Source organism: Heliangelus exortis, chromosome 3 (genome assembly GCF_036169615.1).
Source record: "Heliangelus exortis chromosome 3, bHelExo1.hap1, whole genome shotgun sequence".
Classification (NCBI taxonomy): Eukaryota; Metazoa; Chordata; class Aves; order Apodiformes; family Trochilidae; genus Heliangelus; species Heliangelus exortis.
In genome coordinates, this window is record NC_092424.1 from 41,914,981 (window position 1) to 41,936,963 (window position 21,983).

The 21,983-nt window shown below is 41.1% G+C and overlaps 1 protein-coding gene and 1 long non-coding RNA gene across 7 annotated transcripts in view; one reads left to right on the plus strand and one right to left on the minus strand.

The window, feature by feature from the left end:
- LOC139794564 (uncharacterized) overlaps positions 1-3,090 on the minus strand; it is an 86,760-nt gene extending 83,670 nt beyond the window's left edge. Inside the window, exon 1 of the long non-coding RNA XR_011725178.1 lies at positions 3,004-3,090. This is a non-coding gene — a long non-coding RNA (uncharacterized lncRNA). The remainder of the gene's footprint in view (positions 1-3,003) is intronic.
- Positions 3,091-3,710: 620 nt separating this feature from the next.
- Positions 3,711-21,983, plus strand: part of XPO1 (exportin 1) — a 37,797-nt gene continuing 19,524 nt past the window's right edge. The window contains exons 1-5 of one of the 6 annotated variants that reach the window (XM_071740312.1): positions 3,907-4,077; positions 4,517-4,572; positions 8,230-8,361; positions 12,667-12,768; positions 16,575-16,647. In XM_071740312.1, the coding sequence (XP_071596413.1) occupies positions 8,236-8,361; positions 12,667-12,768; positions 16,575-16,647 (301 nt within the window). In that variant the 5' untranslated portion in view covers positions 3,907-4,077; positions 4,517-4,572; positions 8,230-8,235. Of the gene's footprint in view, positions 3,823-3,893; positions 4,078-4,516; positions 4,573-5,037; positions 5,234-8,229; positions 8,362-12,666; positions 12,769-16,574; positions 16,648-21,983 lie in introns of those variants that run through there. The other 5 variants (XM_071740309.1, XM_071740310.1, XM_071740311.1 and 2 more) reach the window with 5 other exon arrangements.

The following is a 21,983-nucleotide window of genomic DNA, read 5'->3' on the forward strand; positions in this document are numbered from 1 at the left end:
ACCAGGCAAGTTAAACAAGCATTTTATTACCATCGTGACAGAGACAGTACAGAATGCAGGTATTTTTATGCATGATAAAAAAAAATGAGTGCATACTCCAGCTCTTCAGATCCTTAAGTGCTACAAAAATTTTCCCAAGAGATTTGACTTTAGTACAGCAAAAAACTGAACAAGCCCTTGGCTGTGACTGCTTTAAGACAACTATTGTTTTCAAGAAGGAAAGTGTCAGAGTTAGCTTCCACTTATAGACAGCAAAATAATTCACAGGTTGCAAACTTACTCATTAGCATAATCATCAAAATATGAATCACAAAGCTTCTAGAAACACCTTCTCCAACTAAGATGAGTTCAGATGACAGAGAACTTCTAACCACAATCCTCCTGCCTCCCACCTCTCCAGCTGACCTGTGACTATCGCTATTCTCTGTGGTATTGCTATTTCTCCAGTAATACATCACTCAGGAGCTAATTTAGTATCACATGGTCTTCAATCTCCTCAGCTTCTGTCTGAAACAGAAGTGCCTACTTGGATACAGGCATTATTTCCCTAACCATCCCAGAATAATTCTGAAACAAATCTCTTAACACAGCCCACAAAATCAAGACTGAGGAACTGGAATTGACAGAGTACTTTTTGAACTTGCAGGTCAACAACCATGGTTATGAGAACAGTAGAAGTACATGCAATTATAGTTTATTTGTTGCAGTATGTTATGATTTGCATACTACTACACATCTTTTGGTGATTAGCACTGAAGCTTAACCTTAAAATGTTGCATTTCACAGAAGCAGTGGATCAAAGAAAATGAGAGAAAAATAGTTTTTGAGCACAATCCTGTATTTCCATAGCCAAGAACACATTACCGGTAAAGATGGAAAGATTACAAGACTTGGGAAATATAGAAGTTTCCTTTTTGTGACTTTGTAGCAACGGTATAGTCCCTATTAAGCTGGTGCTGTAATTAACCCTCAGTTTAAGAAAATAACTATTCAAACGTTTTTACCAACCAAAAACCCCCAAACCTTTACAATATGACAAAAAAGTAGAAAAGAGAACAAGGAAGGTTTAAGCAGCTTGAACAACTAATCATTCACCTGCAAGTGAAGACTTTATGTTGGGATTCATAGCTTATATCATGATCCCAAAGCTATTTTCCAGATTTTTCCCCCTCCCAAACGATGTCTCACAGGTGTCTCACCTGGTTCATTATAATCCCAAGCATGCTATGGCTAAGTATTTCTTTTTATACTCACTCCATTCTGTTCTGCTATATATTTTTGACAAAGCCATGGAGAACTTATCCTAGCTGGTTCAACCAAAAGTTTCTTAAAGTCTCTAGATGAAAAACAAATGGTAACTGAGAGGCTTGTATTTTATATGCCAGAAGCTCAGACAACTACCAGGGCAGACCTCTTAAAACAGTAACTGATAAAAAAATTATACATGGTGACATAGGAGCACAGATCTTACTACGCCTCACCATTTTCCAATTAATTTTTTTTAACTTCTTTTTAAAATAGTAGTAAGGAATCAAAGAGTTATTTTTGCTAAGCTAACCTATTAATGCCTGTGACTGCGCTTTCATTTCACAGGTTTATTTTTTAAGAAAGTAATATGACAAAATATACAGATATTAAGAATTAACCTCTATGTATATGCTACTGAATACTCTGGAGTAGTCTGTGCAACTCCTAAGGACAACATAAACACTTACAGAAAAGCAGTACTTATACTTCCAGATCTTTGCTGTTCTTCCATTTGAAACAAAGCCCTCAAACAAAACACCCCACACTCTCCAAAATCCTGCAAAAGCAAATATTTTTCCCAGTTTCTCAGAGATTACTGCAGGGTTAAGATTTTCATTTCAGGAAAGAGATTAGTGCAATGTAAAAAGACTCTGGTTTGGTGATCAATAATCAGCATTTCTAAAAGGATAAACTTGTTTGTGAAGTCTTAAGGTGAACACATACAAGAAAGAACTTTTCTTTAAAAAATGCTCTTTCTGGACAAAAGACTTAAGCATAAGCTTCTCTCCCATACACCTGGCCATAGCACTGGTGAACACCACCTCACAGTGTTAGTAACAGAGGAAGCGTATGTGTAGTTTCTTTGGATACCACCAAGAGGACATGACAGTCTACAAATCAAAAGTATCACTTTTATATCATTTCACTGATAGTGCATTGCTGTCCCAAAGTCATAATCAAAGGAAAAGTTTTGCTTTACAGTAGATGATGAAAAATGCAAAGCTCTTTCCTATGATAAATACTTCACATTATCCTCCTCATAGAAATGAATAATTCCATGAAATTTTCTATAGCTATTATTTTTTTGAGTAAGGAGTTAAGGTTTTGAAGAAATACATACACTTTTACCCGGTGCCTTCACTATCTAAGAGCTTTTCCATATGAAGCTGATAAACACAGGTACTCCTTCAGGTAGTAACGAGACACACAACCATGGTCTGTTGAGTTTGTGCCACCACTGACAAGCCAGTCTCTGCCCCGAGATCACCCCTGCTTACATCTGAGAGACGATCATTCCTCACGTGGTTCAACATTTCTCTCATCTGTGGGCAAATCAACCTTGCCTGATCCACAGCTTGGAAGGCAGCTGTGAGACTGAGGAACACACCTGCTACAGCGAATTGGATACCCCTGTAATACAGGCAGCATAGAGGAAGGGACGCACCCCACCCTTCCAGCCTGCACAGGCCTTGGCGGAGGCCAGAGGACCTTCTGGGTAAGGGACCAGGTAGCCAGTACCCACCCCTCATTGTTGCGCCTCCTGGCCACACAGCTCACTCCTTACAGCCGAGCATTTAGCCTCCCACCGGCACCGCAGCACCAAAGCAGCGCCCCACCCCCGGGCCCATCATCTCCCCCCCACCGAAAACCTGAGGTAAGGCCCACCATTGCCTCACAGCCCCACACCGCCCCCTCACACGGGGTTACACCCGCCAGCCAATTTTCCCCTTCTCCCCACCCCCATCATCTCACTACTGCGCTAGCACGGAAACAGCGCCTCAGCGGTAACGGGAAGCCGCCCGAAGGGCACCCGGAGCCCTCCCGAACGGGGCCGAAAGCTCCTTCTCAAGAGACCTCCACCACCACCGCCGCCGCCACCACCTTCCTCCTCCCTCCCCCCGCCCCCCGCGTCGCAATTCCCCCTCCAGCACGAGCCAGCAGCTCTCAACGGTCGCCACCCGCGCGCGGCATCCGCCCCTCCCTTCCCTTCCCCCCCCCCCGCCGCCGCCGCCGCGCCACGGCAGCCCGCCGCGCGCGCGCTCCCCCCCCATCCAACGCAACCGCGAGAGCCGCGCTCAGGCACGCGCGTCACACCAAAGCGCCAACCAACCAGGAGGCAGCAGCACCTGCGCCCGCGGTTTGCGAACTGGAGGCGGGGCCATCCTTGAGTGACAGCTGGGATCGGCCTATCAGCCAGCGGAGCCCCACCCCCCGTTGCGCCCAAAACGCTGCTGGAGAGGGGGCGGATCCCCTCTATCTTATCCCCCCCCTTAGTCCCCCCTCGTCGGCGGCCGCTGGCTCCCTCCGCCCCTCCGAGGCTCTCAGCAGATTGACAGGCCGTCTGGCCAATAAGCGCGGAGGCCGCTTGCGCGGCGGCACGGCTCGGGACCAATGGGAGCGGCAGCTGGGCGGAGGCCCGAGGTTTCCAAACGCTCCGCGGCGCCATGGGCTGAAAACTAAACCGAGATGGAATCTCCCAGTCTGAACCGGTTTGAGCCGGTTCCGAGTCTGTGGCATTAGGAGGGGGGAGAGGCGCCGCGCTCAGTCCCTGCTACCACCGCTGCCTCCGCCGCTGTGCGTGTGACCTGCTCGTAGGGGAGCCCGCAAGGGGGAATCGCCAGCGCAGCTGAAGGGGGGCAAAGTTTAGTGCGAGGCCCCGGGGGGTGGGTGGGAATGGGGGCGAACTGATCCGCCGGCCAGGCTGAGGGGAGAACGGCAGCAACAGGAGTAGCCACAGACCCAGCTACACGAGCCGGGGCCTGGGCAGCCAGCGACGCGGGAGAGGGAGAACCAGGGCCCCGCCGAGCCGCAGCCAGGGCCACGAGGAAGGTAGAAGCTTTCCCCTAAGTACCAGCGGCCTTGGGAGGCCGGAGCCCCGCGTCGATCCTCTCCCCTGAGCGAAAGGAGGGCAACGCGCCCCGACTGCTGCGAATCCGGCGGCGGGCGGCCTTGCTCCTGGGCTGAGGGGAAGGCGCGGAGCCGACAGGAGCGCACGCCCCGAGGGCCGTAGGCTTCTGCCGGGCGCCGGGTGCAGTCAGGCCAGGGCAGGCTTGCTATAGGGGGTAGTGCGGGGAGGAGAGGAGTGGCGCTGGTGGTACATACCCGACAGGGAGGGGAGGGGGGGTGCGCTCGTCTTTCCCCCCCCCTCGTGTTTTTTTTTTTTTTTTTTTTTTTGTGGGGGGAGGGTTATTTTTGGTGGTCTTTTTTTTTTTTTTTTTTTCTGTTTTTTTTTCTTTTTTTTTTTTTTTCTTTTTTGGCGTGTGGTTAGAAACTTCGCTCACCCAGCCCTACTTTTTGAAGCAAGAAGCTGTAAGAAACACGTAGGTAAGTGAGTGCTCAGGCAACGGAGAGGTGTTGGGGGGGTGTTGGGATGGGTAGCGCGGCAGGGGACGAGGGGGGAGCGCAGTGGGAGGAGGTACGGCCGTGCATGTGCCCCTATGGAGGGCGTGAAGTCTTCGCTGGAGGAAAGAGGCGTCCTGGGCGCCGAGGAAAAACCCCGAGGGGTGGGGGTGCGTTTAAAATGGGGTTTAGGGCAGAAGCATCCTAGGCCCTGCCGAGCGGCTTGAAAGGAGCCCGGAGCCTACCGCGGGTGCTGCGGGGAAGGCGGCGGGGAGGCCGGGCAGCGGCTGCTGGGGTCTGAGCGGGCTGGGACACATAATCTGTAAATTATTAGGAGTGGAAGTTTCCAGAAATATTTTTTTGTGTGTGTGTCTAGTGCAGCAGTATTGAAACGTCCGCCTGCATCACGTGGGGGCCCTGTATAGAGCGCAGGGAGGGAGCCCGGAGAGGGGAGGGGGGGGAGGGAGGGGCTGCGCCGCCGCCGGCCCGCCGCGCTCCGCAGGGCCCTGGCCCGCCCGTTCAGGGGGTTTCGCCGCCCTTTCCTCCGCCATACAGGTTCTCCCCATTCTCGTCCCCCCGTTCCTGCACCGGGGAACAGCCGCGGCGGCTTGGCGGCGGGAAGAGGGGAAAAAGGCCTCTGCGCTGGGTGGGTGTGTTGAGTTATTTCGGGCGCGGCCGCCGTACCGAAAAAAAAAAAAAAAAAACGCTCCGAGGTGTGGGGGCAGTCAGATGGTTGCGGAGCGGGGTTATTTTAATCCTCGTACGCCGGGGCACACACGTGTGCGAGGGAAGGAATCGTTTTCGTTGGGATTGCTGGTGTATGCGGTGTAAAACGAATGCGTCTGTGCTGTGCTCCTTTTTCGCATCGTGCAGCTGGAGGAATTTACAAGTGATGCAACTAATTCGTTGGAAGAGGGTAGTGGGGTGGCGATTCGGTTGTGTTCAATAGCGGAATTGCATGCTTAGTAATGGGGCACAGTGGATTTTCTAGGGTGGTTTGTGTTTTTTCAGTGGCTGCCCCTAGTGAGCTTTAAGTTGCTGGGTCGAAGGTGCTCTAGGGTTCATTGTGTATACTCGGCATTTCTTGCTATTAAAATCTATGCAGCTATTCCTGCGTACTACATGCTTAAATTAGTCAGGTATATAACAATAATCTAACTGTAGCGTTAAACTTAAAAGGTCTAGGGTCATGGAGAGTTGGGATAACTATGTAAACAGTACTGGAAATGCAGTTCTTTTGACCTTCGGTAGATGTCAGATTCTGGCTATATTGTAGTGGAAATTTTTTTAAACAACTTTTTCTCTTGTTTTGTTTCTATTTCCCATATATTGGTAGTGTTGAATTGATTAGTGGCGATTGTTAGAGCTAAGGTTAAAATCTGTTCCGGTGTTCAGGTATGGTGAGGGGAGGGAGAAAGTGTAGGAGCATAATAAATCAAAGATTACAGTCTTCATGTGGAGTGTTAGGAGTAGGAAATCGAGTTGTTTGCAGTTCGTATGGACCATAAAGCCGCCATTTCTGTTTCGGTTTCCGAGGAGGTAGGTCATTTTGAAGATAATGCTGGGAGTGGCAAAGAGCCCTATTCAAAACATTTCCTTTCTGCTTCCATGTGGTTAATAACTTCTCCTGGTCACGTGGCTCCTCGTTAGCGCTCTTAAGGCTGCGTAAGGCACCGGGACATGCTTAAATCCGGAATGAACGGCCCCACCTGAGGAACCACTGACTTAAGAGGTTTGTTGTAGTTTGAAAACCACTCTCCCGGCTCTGCCATGGGGGCCAGATGTGAACAAAAAAAGGGCGGGCCTGTCTCGACAGCAGGCGTGTCTGGTGGGAGTGCTAACAGCTCTCAGCTCAGGGAGGTCATTAATAGGTCCAGTTTCCTTCTGATAATGCTCCTTGCTGCCCCTTTGCCAGATGAAATTTTCAAGGGGCCCGAGTTAAAATAATAAGCTGTCCCTGCTGATTAGTTTTTTGCTTCTGAATTTCACCTTGCAATTTTTCAAGGTTGGGGGTGTGGAGCTGCAGTTTTACTTTGTTTTCTACTTGATCTTTTCCTTCTGTTTTTCCACATAGATGTTGTAAAAAGGCTGTCTGAATGTTGATGTAGCCCTCAAAATGCTTTTAGGGTGGTATTACTAACTACATGATTTTTATTTCAGAAAACATTAAAGTGTTTTAGGTTTTGAAGTTAATGGCTTTCTGTAGAAAGTGAATTTCTTGACACTACTTGCAAATATGCATTTCTTAACAAAAGACTTTCCTTGTCTGTATGCTATTGTAGGTCTGTAAGTTGATTAGTAATTACTTGGGTTGAGGCACAGGTTTGTCTTGCTGTTTACTTTTGGGCATAATTATGTAAGGCATAAAATGAATTCATGAAGTTGCTTAGAGGAGATCTGACTTCTAGCTTACACTAAGGAATCGGTTAGCTGGGAGTATTGGGGCTGTTTCTGGAAGAGTTAGAGACAGAGCTATCAGGACATTCAAAAAGATACTAGCATAACTTTTTGAGTGATCGTGGAGTTGTCCAGACTTCCGGTTTTTTATCAAGTGAGCGGTTTTAGAGATCTAGCTTTATGGAACATCCTGCAAACTAGAGCCAAGTGGAAGGAGAGCTGCTGTACTGAGGAGGGAAGGAGTGTTACAGTTGCCAGTGGCTGTGTGAAGAGGGAAACCAGCTTGATCAGGTGCTTCCAACACGGGGAGTGGTGTGAAAAGGTTAGAGTATAATTTACCACCCACAGTTCTGTGGTTCTTGGCTTATTTTCTTGCTTTTCCCGATTGCCTATATTTTGTACCAGTCTCTGGCTGGTAAGCATCTTACTTGCATACCCACAATCACACACACCCCACTTTACTTCCTGTGTATAATATTGAGGCTGCTATATCTAGGACAAAGAGTTAGTGCATCTATGTGTTGCTGGTTTTATGGGACCTGAAATGTCCAGTAGTATTCCATTTCAGTGTTAAAAGATCTGATGTGGTACACTGAGTAACCTGCTGAACTAACAGTCCCCTCAACTTCATTCTCTCCAAGTGGATTCATTCAGCTTTCTTAGTTTCAATGGTAATTTCTTACTTGTAAGTAGATCAACAACTAGTAAATTGTTTCTTGTTGTTCCCCCTCCCTGCCCCAAGGATTTGAAAACTGCCCCCCTCGCTAATTCATTAATGCCTGTGTACATGTCACTTCCGTAATCAATTGTTTGAAAGCTTTTAGAACTGACCTTCTAATTGTGCAGGTTGACCTTGGGTGCTCAAAATTTGACTGAGATTGTTAGTGTGGGTTTTGGTTGTAATGTAATACTTGGTATTTCAATCAGGAAATGTAACTGATTTACATGTTTAGGGACTGGTAGGAGTTGATACCCACTTGGAATTAAGTTTTAGCTTGGTGGCAATGCAGCCCATTTGTAGTGAGACTCATTATGTTATATCTGCTAAAGACCCTGAGAATTTAGTTGGTGTAGTGATGTGTACATTTTTCAGTTTGTTTTGCTACTTGCTCAGTGGTTGGGGGAGTGTTGTGTTCAGTACTGCTGATGTAGGCCATGTCATTCAAATGAGATTCTTAAGTTGAAGCACTTGCTTTACATCTAATCATAATTTATTAATTGACAGTTTTTTAATTTATCTTGCAGTAATCTATGCCAGCAATTATGACAATGTTAGCAGACCATGCAGCTCGTCAGCTGCTGGATTTTAACCAGAAACTGGATATCAATCTCTTGGACAATGTGGTGAACTGCTTGTACCATGGAGAAGGCGCACAGGTAATGTGGACTTAGAACCATCGTTTATTGACAGTGTTTAATGTTGTAACAAATCAGTTGAGCTAAATTCAGTAAAAATCAGTAATATTAGTGAATTTAATTTGTTAGTGATTGGAGTATCACTGGTAATTTGTGTGCCCTGGTTTAAAGGAAGGCCTCCTGTAATGAGCATAAAAGTGGCACTAAAAAAAAAAAATGCTGGCTTCGTGTGCGTTCATTTTTAGCATGCTTTCTACTGATGAAAAGTATGAAGAAGTACGATTTGGTAAGGGCACTTCTGCTTGCAGCTTCCTTCTCTTACCTTTTTCAGGAAGACCTGAGCTGCCTTTTGTTGGTTATCATGGGCAGGATTGTGAAGTCACAAATTTAATCTCAGTTTTTGTGTTCAAAAGAAAAATATTCATGATGTTAGTGCTCTATTCATATTTACAAACTTACTAGAATATAGTATAATATAAATACTTGTATATACTGTATGTATATTTATATGTGTGACAACACATCCAAGAGAAGAGCTTGTCCTTCATGTGTCAGTTCCTCCCTCCTTTTACTCCTGGTCTGCACAGGTTCTTCTTGTGGTCTTTTCTTCAGACTTAGTGCAGAATGGAAAGTCTCAAGTTCAAATAGGGGGAATGTGTGCATTGTGTGTTTGCACATATTGTCTTCAAAGTGAATCTTGTATTGCTTTTACCTATTTCTTAAACTATTTTGAAAATAAGACTTGGATGTTAAAAGCAAGTGTTCCTACAACGGTGTTGGCATAGTTCTGATAAATTTTAATAGTTCATGCTTAAATTGGGAATTTCAGTGTCAAGCATCCCTTAATAAGATATTCTTGCTCAATAATAAGTGAATTAAAATGAGACAAAGTAGCTGATGCTTTTTTATTCCTTCCAGCCGTTAAAATAATAATAATATACTTGTTTTATGTGTCTTTTTTAAAATGAAAGCTTTTGTAGGGCTTACTAATGTGCATTGCTACAGATCCTGAAATACCTTGCTGTTTTTTGAAATATTTGCATTTTGAGTTCCCTAAATTCAAATAGTTACTAGCTATAGTTTTTTTTTTTTAAATTATCATATCAGAAAACTGCTTGTAAAATTGCTAAAAAGTATGGACTTGTGTTTTGTAAGTGATGGTTTGTTTACTGCCTTACAAAGTAGGTGGTGTTTATAGTGTTTTGTTTGAATGAATCAAAAAGTTGAGAAGTTTTTTTAGGAGAATAGAGTATTTACAGCAAACAGAATGATCAAATTGCTATTCTGGTATTATGAGAAGTTGCTTCACTAGCAATGGCTGGGTATAAGGTATGTAGAAAATTACTGCAGTAAGAAGCAAAAATTCAAGAGGTGGCTTTCAACTGGTAAAAGAAAATTACAATAGAAACATATTTTCAGTATATATACCAATATATGTCACTTCAATGAAAATTTTGGTTTGCTATTCTAGTCTATTTTCAGTCTATTTACATCTGTAATTTAGTGACTCTGAGAGGTCTTATCTCTTCCACGGAGTTCAAAAGTTCTGGCAGGAAAAATGGTTCTCTGTGGAGCCTGTCACTCAAATTATGACATAAAGGGTGGCAGAAATAACAGAGGTTGAGGAAACTAAGTATTAGAATTGGGAGATTAACAGTGGGTTGTCCAGGGTAATGTTAGGGTAGAAGAGGTTTAGAATGCAGCCTGGATGGCCCATGCTGAACTTGCTTTCAGATTCACTTGTCTACTTCTGTGTAGTTCTTATCTCTGCTTGCAAACTCTTACCTGCTGATCTATGTTAGGCAAGAAAGAAGCTCTTTTCTGTCCTAGACTTCTTGGAAAGGATGTCTCCAACCCCATCCCAGTGCAGCTCATGACTTAAGGGTACTTCAGACAACTCATCCCAGACTCTTCATTGCCTTGTTCTGTTAGAGCTTCACATGTTTACAAGGATTATTTGCTGAATTTCTTTTTTAGTAGCAACAACACATTAAGAATTTGTTCTTGATGAAGCATTACTGTTAAATTTATACAGTTTTAATGAAACTACAGGAATTGATGTCCAGAAAAGGAGTTAATGGGCACCACACCAAAGTTTTCAGTGCTTGGGCAAGGAATATTCAGTTTCTCTGTTTTGCAGGTGTTGCAGTTTGATCCTGTGGTATGTCACCAGTATTGACACTAAGTAGGCCAGTATAAAAACACAGGTTGGACTTGGAAGTAGTACAGCTGTTCTTCCCCTGAGCATCAAAAGTGCTGATTTTTGTAAGCTCTGAGGTCATTCAATGAGAATATAATACTAGTTTCAGGTTGGAAAGAAGTATTCATGTGGGACTTCTCCATATCCAATCTACAGGGATTTACTTGCTAGTCATAATCCATGTTTGACAGGGAATTGCTCCACTGTGCTCAGTTATGTTAAGCAGAGATACCAGAGTTGCCTGGATGTTTTAGACATCCTTGCTATTTGCTGTTGTAGCTTTCACTTATAGTTTGGTGAACCCCATACCCAATTTGTCATTTTCTCATATTGTATGTATATAGATTTGGGGTCTCGATGGGGTTTCTGTCTTACTGAAAAAACACTAATTGATTAGCTCAAATATGTTTTCCTAGCAGACTAGAGATCTGCATAGCTTGTAATAAGTTCTAATGCTTCAAATTAAAGTGTACAGCTTCAACTGCTGTGCAGTTCCATTTAAATTGCTCTAGAGCGCAGTGGAAGAATGAACCAAGTTCTGTTAATTGTGATGTAAAAATTGCGTGTTGGTGAGACAGTGTCTGATTCTTATAGATAATATAACTTGCAGCAAGGTTTGTCAGTACACTGTGTTTTTGGAAATGGCTAACATAATTTGGCTCCCTAAAAATGCTTATGGACATCCAGACTTCTAAAACAATAGCTGAAATGGATTCAGCTATTTCAGTGTGTAATTTCTTCAGATGAGGTTTTGCAACTTACTGAAACCATAGTATCTAGTACAATAATTGGTAATGTCAGTCCAAGGAAGAGCAAACCATTAGCATGACCAACTCCCTTCCTTTCCCCTAAGCAGTTTTTATTATTGTTTTGTAAGCTGTTAGATGTATCAAGGGATTCCTCAGAAGTAGTGATCGGGGATCTGTAATGATCTGTTCTGCAACAGTTCCTACTTCAGCAGTGTTGCAGCATGATAGATATTCCTTAAAGCTCGACTATGAGCATACTTCCAGGTGAACCAGGAAGTTTGGGTGCCCTTAAATAGAATTTTGTCTAGATGACTTTATTCATAGAATCATAGAATCCTAGAGTAGAGGTTGGAAGGGACCTCAAAAGATCATCTAGTCCAACCCCCCCTGCCAGAGCAGGGCCACCTAGAGTACATCGCCTAGGAACGTGTCCAGGTGGGTTTTGAATGTCTCCAGTGAAGGAGACTCCACAACCCCCCTGGGCAGCCTGTTCCAGGGCTCTGTCACCCTTACAGTAAAAAAATTCTTTTGGATATTCAACTTGAACCTCCTATGCTCCAATTTACACCCATTATCCCTTGTCCTATCACTGGTCACCACTGAGAAAAGCCTAACTCCATCTCCCTGACACTCACCCCTTACATATTTGAAAACATTGATGAGGTCACCCCTCAGTCTCCTTTTCTCCAAACTAAAGAGACCCAGCTCCCTCAGCCTTTCCTCATAAGGGAGATGTTCCACTCCCTTAATCATCTCAGTAGCTCTGCGCTGGACTCTTTCAAGCACTTCCCTGTCCTTCTTGAACTGAGGGGCCCAGAACTGGACACAATACTCCAGGTGCAGCCTCACCAATGCAGAATAGAGGGGGAAGAGAACCTCTCTTGACCTACTAACCACACCCTTTCTAATGCACCCCAGGATGCCATTGGCCTTCTTGGCCACAAGGGCACATTGCTGGCTCATGGTCATCTTCTTGTCTACCAGGACCCCCAGGTCTCTTTCACCTACACTGCTCTCCAGCAGGTCAGCCCCCAACCTATACTGGGACATCATGTTCGAGGGGAGAAACTTCTTTCTCTAGTATATTTTCCCTCTAAAGTGTGGTGTTCTCACACAACCATTGTTGCTATAGATTCATCATTCAGTACGGAAAAGTGAAAGTATATTACTGTCTTGCATCAAGACATTTGGAGTTTGATTGTTAATAAACTTTAATTGCCACACAGAAGGAGGCTTAGGGGACTTGTTGCTCCTAAGTGAGTTCTGCCTAACTTGCATAAGTGATTTAAAGATGTTACACGTTAATGTCTTCACTGGTAGTATATGTATTTTTAAATAATCTAACAGTAATACTTTGTTTCTTTTACTTGATTTTAGCAAAGAATGGCACAGGAGGTCTTGACTCACTTAAAAGAACATCCTGATGCATGGACAAGAGTTGATACTATTTTGGAGTTCTCTCAGAACATGAATACCAAAGTAAGCAAAATAACTTTTATTTATTTAGTTTACCTCTTTCTTCCATTCATAAACTTTGAGGAAGGTATCTCATAGAAAGCTATAGGCTTTCTTGATTCAAATCACATTTTTTGTCTTGTTCCCAAAGTTGGCTTTAAACAAGAACTGTGAATGGACAAAATACTTAAACCTCCTTTTACATTGACAAGTTTCTTTATACTTTTTTTATAAAAAAAAAAAAAAAGAAAAAAGGGTAAAGCTAAATTGGAAATAGGGTTTTTTTCCAAGGCACATGCAAGCATAATGCCAATTCCAAAGACTGGTTTGTGTCTGTACACATCTGAGTAATGTAAAGACTACTAGAGCCACATTTTGTTCTTGGGTAAGTGCATGGCTGCATGTGATCATAATGAGAGTCATGTGCACATTATGAAGAGAATTTGTGCCTAGGTGTATTAAAGACAATATAGAAACCTTATTAGGCCTTTTGAGCAGTAAGTGAAAGTTCAGTACCCCAAACTCACTGCAGTAGATTAATCTTTACTAATATGCAGAACACACTTGTTTTTTACCACTGTTTTTAATCTGTCCATCATGGTTGAGACTAAAAAGGGCAACATTCTGCTTTTTGCTACAATTTTAAGTGCTTTGCCTAAGGCTTCTGAAGTTTTAACTAAGAAGTTGATTGAAATGTGTTTTCACTGTCTTAAGTTTGATTATGATTATTTCAACTGATATGCATGATTTTCTGCTTGATACACATTGTATTCGAACAGAAAATATTTGTGTTTGGAGGGTTTCTGAAATCAGGCAGTTTTCATGAAACAGTTCATTTTTTTAATTGTTCTCTAAAGTTGAGGGGAAAACAGTTTAAAGAACTTCCTCAAAGTGCTAACCTTTAAGTAACAGTGTTTGCCTGTTTGCTTGCCTGGTAAACTTTGCTTTTTATACTGACAGACATTACTAATGTTTAAGTTGATTTATCAACAGTATTTTTAAAAACTCAAATTTGTCTTGTGAAAAATGAGATGATTAGAGGAACAGAAAGAAAGCAACAGGTAAAGAATTCTTCAATTTACATAAATTGCAAATGATTTGGTGCTAAATTTATGCACTATGACATTTGGCTTTTATGCAATCATATTTTTTCTTTAATTAAAGCTGTTAACACTACCTGATATTAATCATAATGTTCCATTATGTTGATTGCTTGTAATAGGAAGAAAAGGGGTGTCTTCCTGTGCAACTGACACAGCTAGGCTTTGACGGCAGGCCTCCACAAGGTCTACCCTTTTGATTCCCTTTAACTGAATTCTGTTCATCAATTGTTTTTGTTTCTTGGGAGGTGGGAGGGAAAGGGATTCGGTGCATAGAGTAAGTAAAAAAAGGTACCATAGACATTTCTACCATAGGGATCATTTCATACCTTTTTTTCAGTCTTTGCTGTTACCTGTCCCTCATCTTCATAACTGAGCAATGAGTTGCTGCTGTTAGACAAATAGAAATAAGGAAACAAAGAACAAAGGAAGTTTGAAAGACATCTGTTTTATGTGCAGTTCAAACGTCTTTGCATACACCATTGCAAAGTTGATGAAAAAGTATGCTGACAGTTTAGATGGCAAAACTCATAATTGATGTCAGTGACTTTGGTGAGTTTTGTTGTCAGGGAAATATTAAAAATCATACAGAATCCTAGGGTCAAATGAAGCTTGGAAATAAAAACCCAGAAAGCCTCCTGTAGAGTGTTCAGGCAGGCTGATCTTTAAACATGGAATCACAGGAAAGGTGTATGGATGAAGTGATTTTGTTACTGCTACCATTCAGTTTCATGTGTGAGTGTTAGAAAAAATGACTATTAACGAGGAAGGCATGAACAAGACCACAGAACTGAAGTAATTTATGTGTGAAAGATTGAGTAGAAACCTAGACAGCATGAGCCTCTTTGTGGTTAAAGGTACGTAAATCTGAATTAGATATTGTAGCAGATAATGAGGAAAAGGTGCGGCAAATTGCTAGAGGTTTTTGTCTTCTTTGGAAAGCTTAAGCAGAGAAACTGCTAAGTGTTTTTAATAGTATTTTATAAGTAATAAAATATGAGGTCTGTCCTTAGTTTTATGTCAGGACTTTTTTTAAAGTTTTGTTAGTCATCAAGTGCTTCTGTAAAATGAAACTAGGCTTGCCTTTCTTGTCTTAAAATCCAAGCAGGTTGACTTGTGGAACGAAAGCCTGTAAACAAAATTAACATTTTTGGTTAGCTGTTGTCTGAAAGGACTGCTTATATGTGTACCTGTAGAATCTAGACATTTAAATATAGTTCAAATCTGCTTCATGGAATGTCAGCACTGTCTGGTGCTAGTGTTCATACTTCAGACATTGTTAAAAGCTTTTTTAATTATTTTGGGTATTGTGAAACTGAATCAGGTGTCTAAATCTATAGCATTGAATGAAGTAACTTCCTGTAAAACGAAGCATTTTGCTTTAGAACATTTTCATACATTTTTCCCTTGACTTCATTTTGCTTTTATGTTAAGTAATTAAGTAAATCTACAGATAAAAATACAGTTGATAAACTTGTTGCTGACCATGAAGAAAAAGATAGCTGTTAATTCATAATTTTTCTTGGTTTTGGAAGATGACAGAATATTGTGGAAATTCAGGATGTACACTTGAAACTTGTGGGAAGTTGGGTTGGATAGAGAAGCAGAAGGATGTAGGTTATGTTAAGATGAGAACAGCAGAAATGGAATTTCAATGCAATGTAGTTTGGGACAGTCTACATTGTGTTTATTAATGATATTGAAGTTTATATGATCCCTTTGGTTGAAATATTAATGGTCCTACTTTGTGTAACAACTAACCATTTTGAAGAGGAACTCTTATTCTCAGCCAAACTTTTAACTGTGAAAACTTGAGTTTACCTTTCAGGCATTGATGTCATATTGGTTTTTCTTCCTAATTCACTGCAGATAAAGTAAATGCAAAACTTTGTCCCCTTTTCTCTGCTGTCTATTCATGCTAATGGGGTTTAACATGTTAAAGTTCTTTGATCATTTTGTCATGAACTTCTTTCCCTGTTACTGTGAGTTGGCAGTAGGGACAAATGGGCAGAGGGAGTGGCCTTCCCAGTCACTTTGCAAATGTAATGGTTTTGGGTGAGAACATAGGAAGGAATTCCTGAAAGGTAAAAGGATTTCCAAGAAGTTAAATTTTTATTACTCTTTGACTGAGCACAAAAGTTCATCTTTAAATACTAGAAATAGTGCCATATTGGGGTGGGTATTGAAATTAAATAAACCTGTGGGTTGTCTTGCTGTTCCTAAAGTAACACACCAGTGAAGTTTGGGAAATACTTTCTTTAGAAAGTGCCAGTGTCAGGACATGTGATTCTAAGATAAATTTTTTTTTTCAGCTCTTAGAGGAACAATAGGAAGCTTGAGACCATCCAAGCTGCTAAATATTTTAGGAGCCTGGTTGTGTTAAAGAACATACAAGCAGTCATTTATGATACAAATTCATATCTGGCTGCTACTTTCTCTTCTACAGATAGCCAAAATTGTCTGCCAGAGGGCTTTTCATTATTATTTCTTTTTTCCCCCCTCCTGGTGTGCGCATGATCAAACAGCAGGACTTAGTGTAGTGAAGAATAAAGCAAAAAAAAATGCATGAAACCTCAGTAAATGGGTGAATAGACATATATTTAATAAAATTGTTAGTTTAATAATCTTGAAGTCTTAGATATTAAGTGTGAATGTCTGATTGAATGAGAGTCCTGAAAGTTGGTTAGCCCTACAGTAATGTACTCACATTTTGTTCTTCTCCAATTTCAGTATTATGGACTGCAAATCTTGGAAAATGTGATAAAAACAAGATGGAAGATTCTTCCAAGGAACCAGTGTGAAGGTAGGGAGGGCTTTTTTTTGTCTTCTCTTAACTTTGTTTATTAACTGAGGTTCACTGTGTCAGTCCCCATGTAAGTAATTCTCAGCTTCCAATACAATGACACTAGTTAACTTTTCATCAGGTAGTAAGACCATATCTGCTTTTCTGGATGATGAAACTGCGTGTTTCCTTTTTGTGATAATGGTCTCAATGTGATGATGGTGAGCACCTGAAATTCTGTACCTGTCATGGGAGGGTAGATGTGACTGATAGTTTTGAAATATTATGACTTAAGCATTGTGCTGACTTACAGACCAAACTTACCTGAAGAGGTCTAATCCTAGGCAGCTTCTGAAGCTGCCTCCTGGCTTTGAGGTAAAGATTTCAATTATCTGTACTTGGCACAGGAGGTTCTCTTCAACCTCTCTGGGCTGTGTATGCAGCCCACACTGTCATTTTCTTGGTAGACTGTTTTGTCTGGTAAGGTGTAGACTTATGTGACTGTTTTGAAATTGTAAGCATTCATAATTATTTAAAAGTAGAAACACTTAAGTAAATGCATAGTCTTACCTATTAATGGTCATTCATTCAGGCAGGGAGAAGTCTGCTGAAAGTCTGCTTTTAAACCTTGTCAGTGTGTATGAAGCTGGATTTCTGTAACTGGAAGTGCAGTGTAGGGCAAACTGCTCTTCTGTCATTGCAGAGAATCTGGAAGTCTTAAAATACTGTTCTGGTTATTTTTTGGTTCTTCCCTCCTTCCCTTACAGTTTGCAATCTGTTGAATTTTAGATAGTAGCTCTAGCACATGGAGGTCCCTCCACTGTACAGGATTAGTGCTTGTTCATATAGTTTCATGTATAAGTCATGATAACTTGGACTTCAAAACTTGAAGTTCAGCTTCTTTAAATCCTTGTCCTTGAATGTTATCAGTACTTCATACTTGCCTTTTTACTTAAAAGCTGGTTTCAGAACTCATTTAAATTATTCCAGATTTCTGTGTTGTGCTGTAAGCTTTTATTAACGTTATAATGTGCTTTAAGTTATTATTGCAAGTGCTTAGGTTCTGAAGCTCTATTGATTAAAAAGTAGTTGTAAATATCAACAGAAACAAATATGTAGAGGGACACTTGCCTGTTTTTATGATTATTCTTCTCACTTTCTCTCCCCCCCCCCCAGTTCCTTCCAACTATAGCTTGACAGGTAAAGTTTAGCTCTCTTGAAAGTAGTAGTAGTTTCACTTTCATTATGCTATAGGGAACAACTTCAGCTAAGAGTCAAACACAGTTGTGTCCTTCAGAGAAACTAAGGGAGCACCCTGAAGTTAAATCTTTTGCGTGTGGTTTTAATAATGAGAGTAACCTCAACTCAGTCATGTCTTCTACGTTTCTGACCGTGAGCACTGAGCTTCAACATCTGGAGGTTGTTCTGCTAACATTTCTATAAATGGGAGCAGAGTGGGAATAAAGTAAGGACTCAGTAGTTTGAAGTAGTGACTTAGCTTACTACTGTCTGCTGGTGGACTGAGGAGTAATAGAGTAGATGCCAGAGAGGTGGGCCTGCTTGATAGTTTGGAATGGAACAAGTGCCAAAACCAGATTATAAGTAATTGTAAGTTTTAGAAAAAACATGCTTTCAACATCCAGTGTAGACAAGAAATAGTTCTGTGAGGATGAGAATGCTGGCTGTGCTTTGGGTCATGTTCTCATCCCTTCTTGAGATGTCACTACTGGATACTTGGCTTGAATGAATTGTGGAACCAGATGTACTTGAATTGGTGTTTCAGATTTTTGTTACTTCACTGTTTGCTGGCATGATAGTACTGTTTGACTGCTTACCATCATCTGAGAAGATGCAGTAACTGTAGCTTGATACATTACAATGCAAAATCAAGTTATTGTCTGGCTGTGCAGTCAACTTCTACGTATTCTATACTTATTTTTCCCGACTTTTGTACTTCTTAAGACTCCAGAGGAAAGAAAGTCCTTCATCCTAACAGATGTGTGTCTTCGTTTCATTTTCAAAAATACTTTCTCTTTGGCAGAGCCAAACTAAAATTGCAAGATAGATTTTCATCCTCACAGTTTAGGGAAATTGAGTTAGTTGGCTTTTAATTGTCTGATTTCTCCTGTACATCAGTAGAAGCAGAACCAGGTGTACTTATCTGTGATAACTGATCCATCTTGGCCTCACTGGTGTTGGAGGGCGAATCAGTGTTTCCTCTCATCTGTGGTGATTTTTTTTTTTTTTTTTTGGCTGTTGATATTGGATGCTACAAAAAAACTGCTCCAGAGCTCATTCAGTTGTTCTGATTACCTGAGATGTAAGAAGGCTGATTAAATTGAGGTTTCTTTGTTTCTGACTCCCAGTCATTCTTTTTAGTTGACAGGATTTTCCTGTTTGCATTTTAACTCTAGTAAAATACACATGCAGAAAACGCAAACTCAATCTAAAGTAATGCTTAGTAACAAATCAATTCATGCATGTTGCAGATCAGTCAATTTTACCTTATATCTTACTTATAAAAATTAAGATGGCTTAATTGGGTTTGTGTAGGAAACGCAGCTGACAAATATTACTTTTGTTAGAGACGAAACTAAATCTGAGAAAACACTTCTCCTTTGTAGCAACAGCAGTGCTTAAGAGTTGAAGATAAGACTTCAATTGAGTTCTCAGTGGATGAAAATGTTTTTGCAACAACCTGCCTGAAAATTCATGGATAAATAAAATGATGTCATTACAGAGCCCAAACTTAAACCTTTTTTTGAGTTGTTGGTGCATTTTTTTGTTGTTGTGTTCTTTTTTTTTCTTTTTTTCTTTTTTTTTCCTTCCCCCCCTAACCTGTACTTCAGGTTGTACAACAGAATAAATTGTTAGCCTTGAGGTTAGCTAGGGTTATGTTACAGCTTTTGCCTGAATGCTGGGAGGTTTTAGCTTCCAGCCTGGCATTCCAAATGCAGGTGGCAAAGTAGGTTTTCTTCTGAAAACCTATAGCAGTGGGTTAGACTTGCTCTTCATAATATATTTAATCTTTAAGAGAAGGCTTTGGATTGCTCTTTTACACATGTACAAATGATGTCATGTGGTTTTCATTCAAGCCTGACAGACTGTTTTATTGAAAAGCAGACAGGAGCATTCCAGAACATCCTATGCAGTGGTAATTTGACTTATTTTCAGAGTATTGTACTGTCATTCTCCAGTTAACATTCTCAGCTTGTTGAGGTGATACTAAATTGCTATAAATTCTGAAAATCTGTAGAGTTGATTATTTAATAATGCTTGTAAAAGGTGTCTTCTGATTAAATTGCCATAGTCTCAGTAGGATTTTCTCTTGGAATGTGGAAGAAAATATTCTCTTGCAACCTGCCTAGAAATAAAGGCTTTTTGGTCTTCTAGTTCAGTGATACGTTTCATTAACCCTGCAACGTGAAATTAAATTATGTTCCTGTGAACAGAGTGAGCTTGTCTGGAGTGTTTCAGGCTGGAATGGATAAGCACTTAATTACAAAACCTGAATTGCTTGTACAACTTCCCTCATTTTGAAATTTAAAAAAAGGAAGGAGTTAAGTGTTCGGAGAACGATGTGGTTTAGTGGCCTACAGGAAAGTTGGGGTGTTAAGTATAAAGCTTTTGATGTAGTGGAAGCTGCTGTAGAAGAGATTTTTCTGTGGAGAGATTACATATTTTAATGGAAATTTCTGGCTTGCTTCATAAAGAGATGTTTTTTTGATTTTCTGTAATGTGTGTGGGAGAGGACAAGCTCTAGGCCCTTTTTAAAGAATTCTTGTGAACTAGTTTTTTTCCTGCTGAAAAGCAAATAGGGAGTTTTGGTTGACCACTTATGGGGAAAGATGATTTGTGGGAAAATAGGGGAAAGCATTGTTTCTTAAGACTAAAAATAAGATGATATTTTGACTATATTTGGGGACTATCTGGGGACTGTTTAAATAGAACAGTATGTGTATGCATATGAACATCCCTGGAGGGGACAACGCAGTTTTAGCATTTTGATGTGCTTTCATATCTTATGTACAAGAAGTGCGTTTGTCTGCAGGTGTTCAATCATGGCAACACGCTGTGCTGGATCATGGTAGGAACTCCTGCCTGAGCTCAGGTTTACACAGCTCAAGTGAGCTGTAATTGCTAAATTAGGTGAGATGTAATTGCTTCTGAAACTACATCCAAAGATCAAACTGTTGGGTATTTCATAATTTCAAGTTTAGACCGTACTGTTGGATAATAGGAATCCAGCTCTAACCATTGCATAGCTTTGGGACAATACTTCTTCTCTGAAGAGGAGCAGCTTTCACATAAGATTGAGCTACTGCCAACTGCTGTGGAACAGGTGTTCCTCACTTCTGCACTCGATGTCTTTGAGCTAGTACTACAAGTGCTTCTTTGGTCCTTCAGTGAACTGGTTCAGGGAGCTAAGCTGGTAGAAGATTGTTGCAGAACATTTTTAAGACTAAAGTTCTTTTTAAACTCTACTAGCTCAGCCTCTGAAAAAGTTCTTGAGGATGTGCTAGTAGTGCCAGTGTGGTGTAAATTAAAGTTTTGGAAAGGAAAGCAGAAACTGTTCCCTTTAGTTGTAGGTTGTCATGAGATCAGTGTAACAGTAATGTTTGATGGTCCTTGAAGAAAGCTACTTGTGTCATGTTTTTTTTTTCCTTCCTTTTGATTTATTGTCATGTCTGTTTTCCAGGAATGTTTTTCTTTTCCCATTTGGCTCAGAGAAGGGTCTGAATTTGGCAGTTGTGTTGTTGCGATCTTCAAGACTTGTTCAGCTTTCTCTGTGATTGAAGGCAACCTTCTAGGCAGTGATCACATCGTTTGTGTGTGTACCATGCCTCCCTAAAATAATGCTTTCATTTAAATTCTCAGAACACACTGCTACCATGGAACAGTTCTTAGACATTTTCTGCTGAAAAGTGGTGGCTACCCTGGGTGTTGATTTTTGTCAGCATACAGAGTTGGGATGCCTTTTGACTGAAAATGTCATTTCTGTGGAATGATAAAAAAATTAACTATTGAATATGGAGCAGAAACTATGATACTTCAGTTAAAAAAAAAAAAAAAGGTGCCATTTAAGCAAAAAGAAAAGCATTAGAGAATTGGATAGCTTCTGTTTTTAAGGGATTAAGAATATGAATTCGTTTGCTGGATGAAAGACCTTGGACACCTGCAGTTTGACCAGAGAAAACTATCAAACTTTCGGGTTGTCTTTTCGGCTGTGGTTACAATTTTTTTTTTCAATGGAGATTTGGACCAGAGCAACTGTTTTCATCTGGTGATCTGAAGGCCAGATGGATGGTGGCATAGCATTCCATTTGTAACTAAGCAGCATAATGCTATTGATGGAG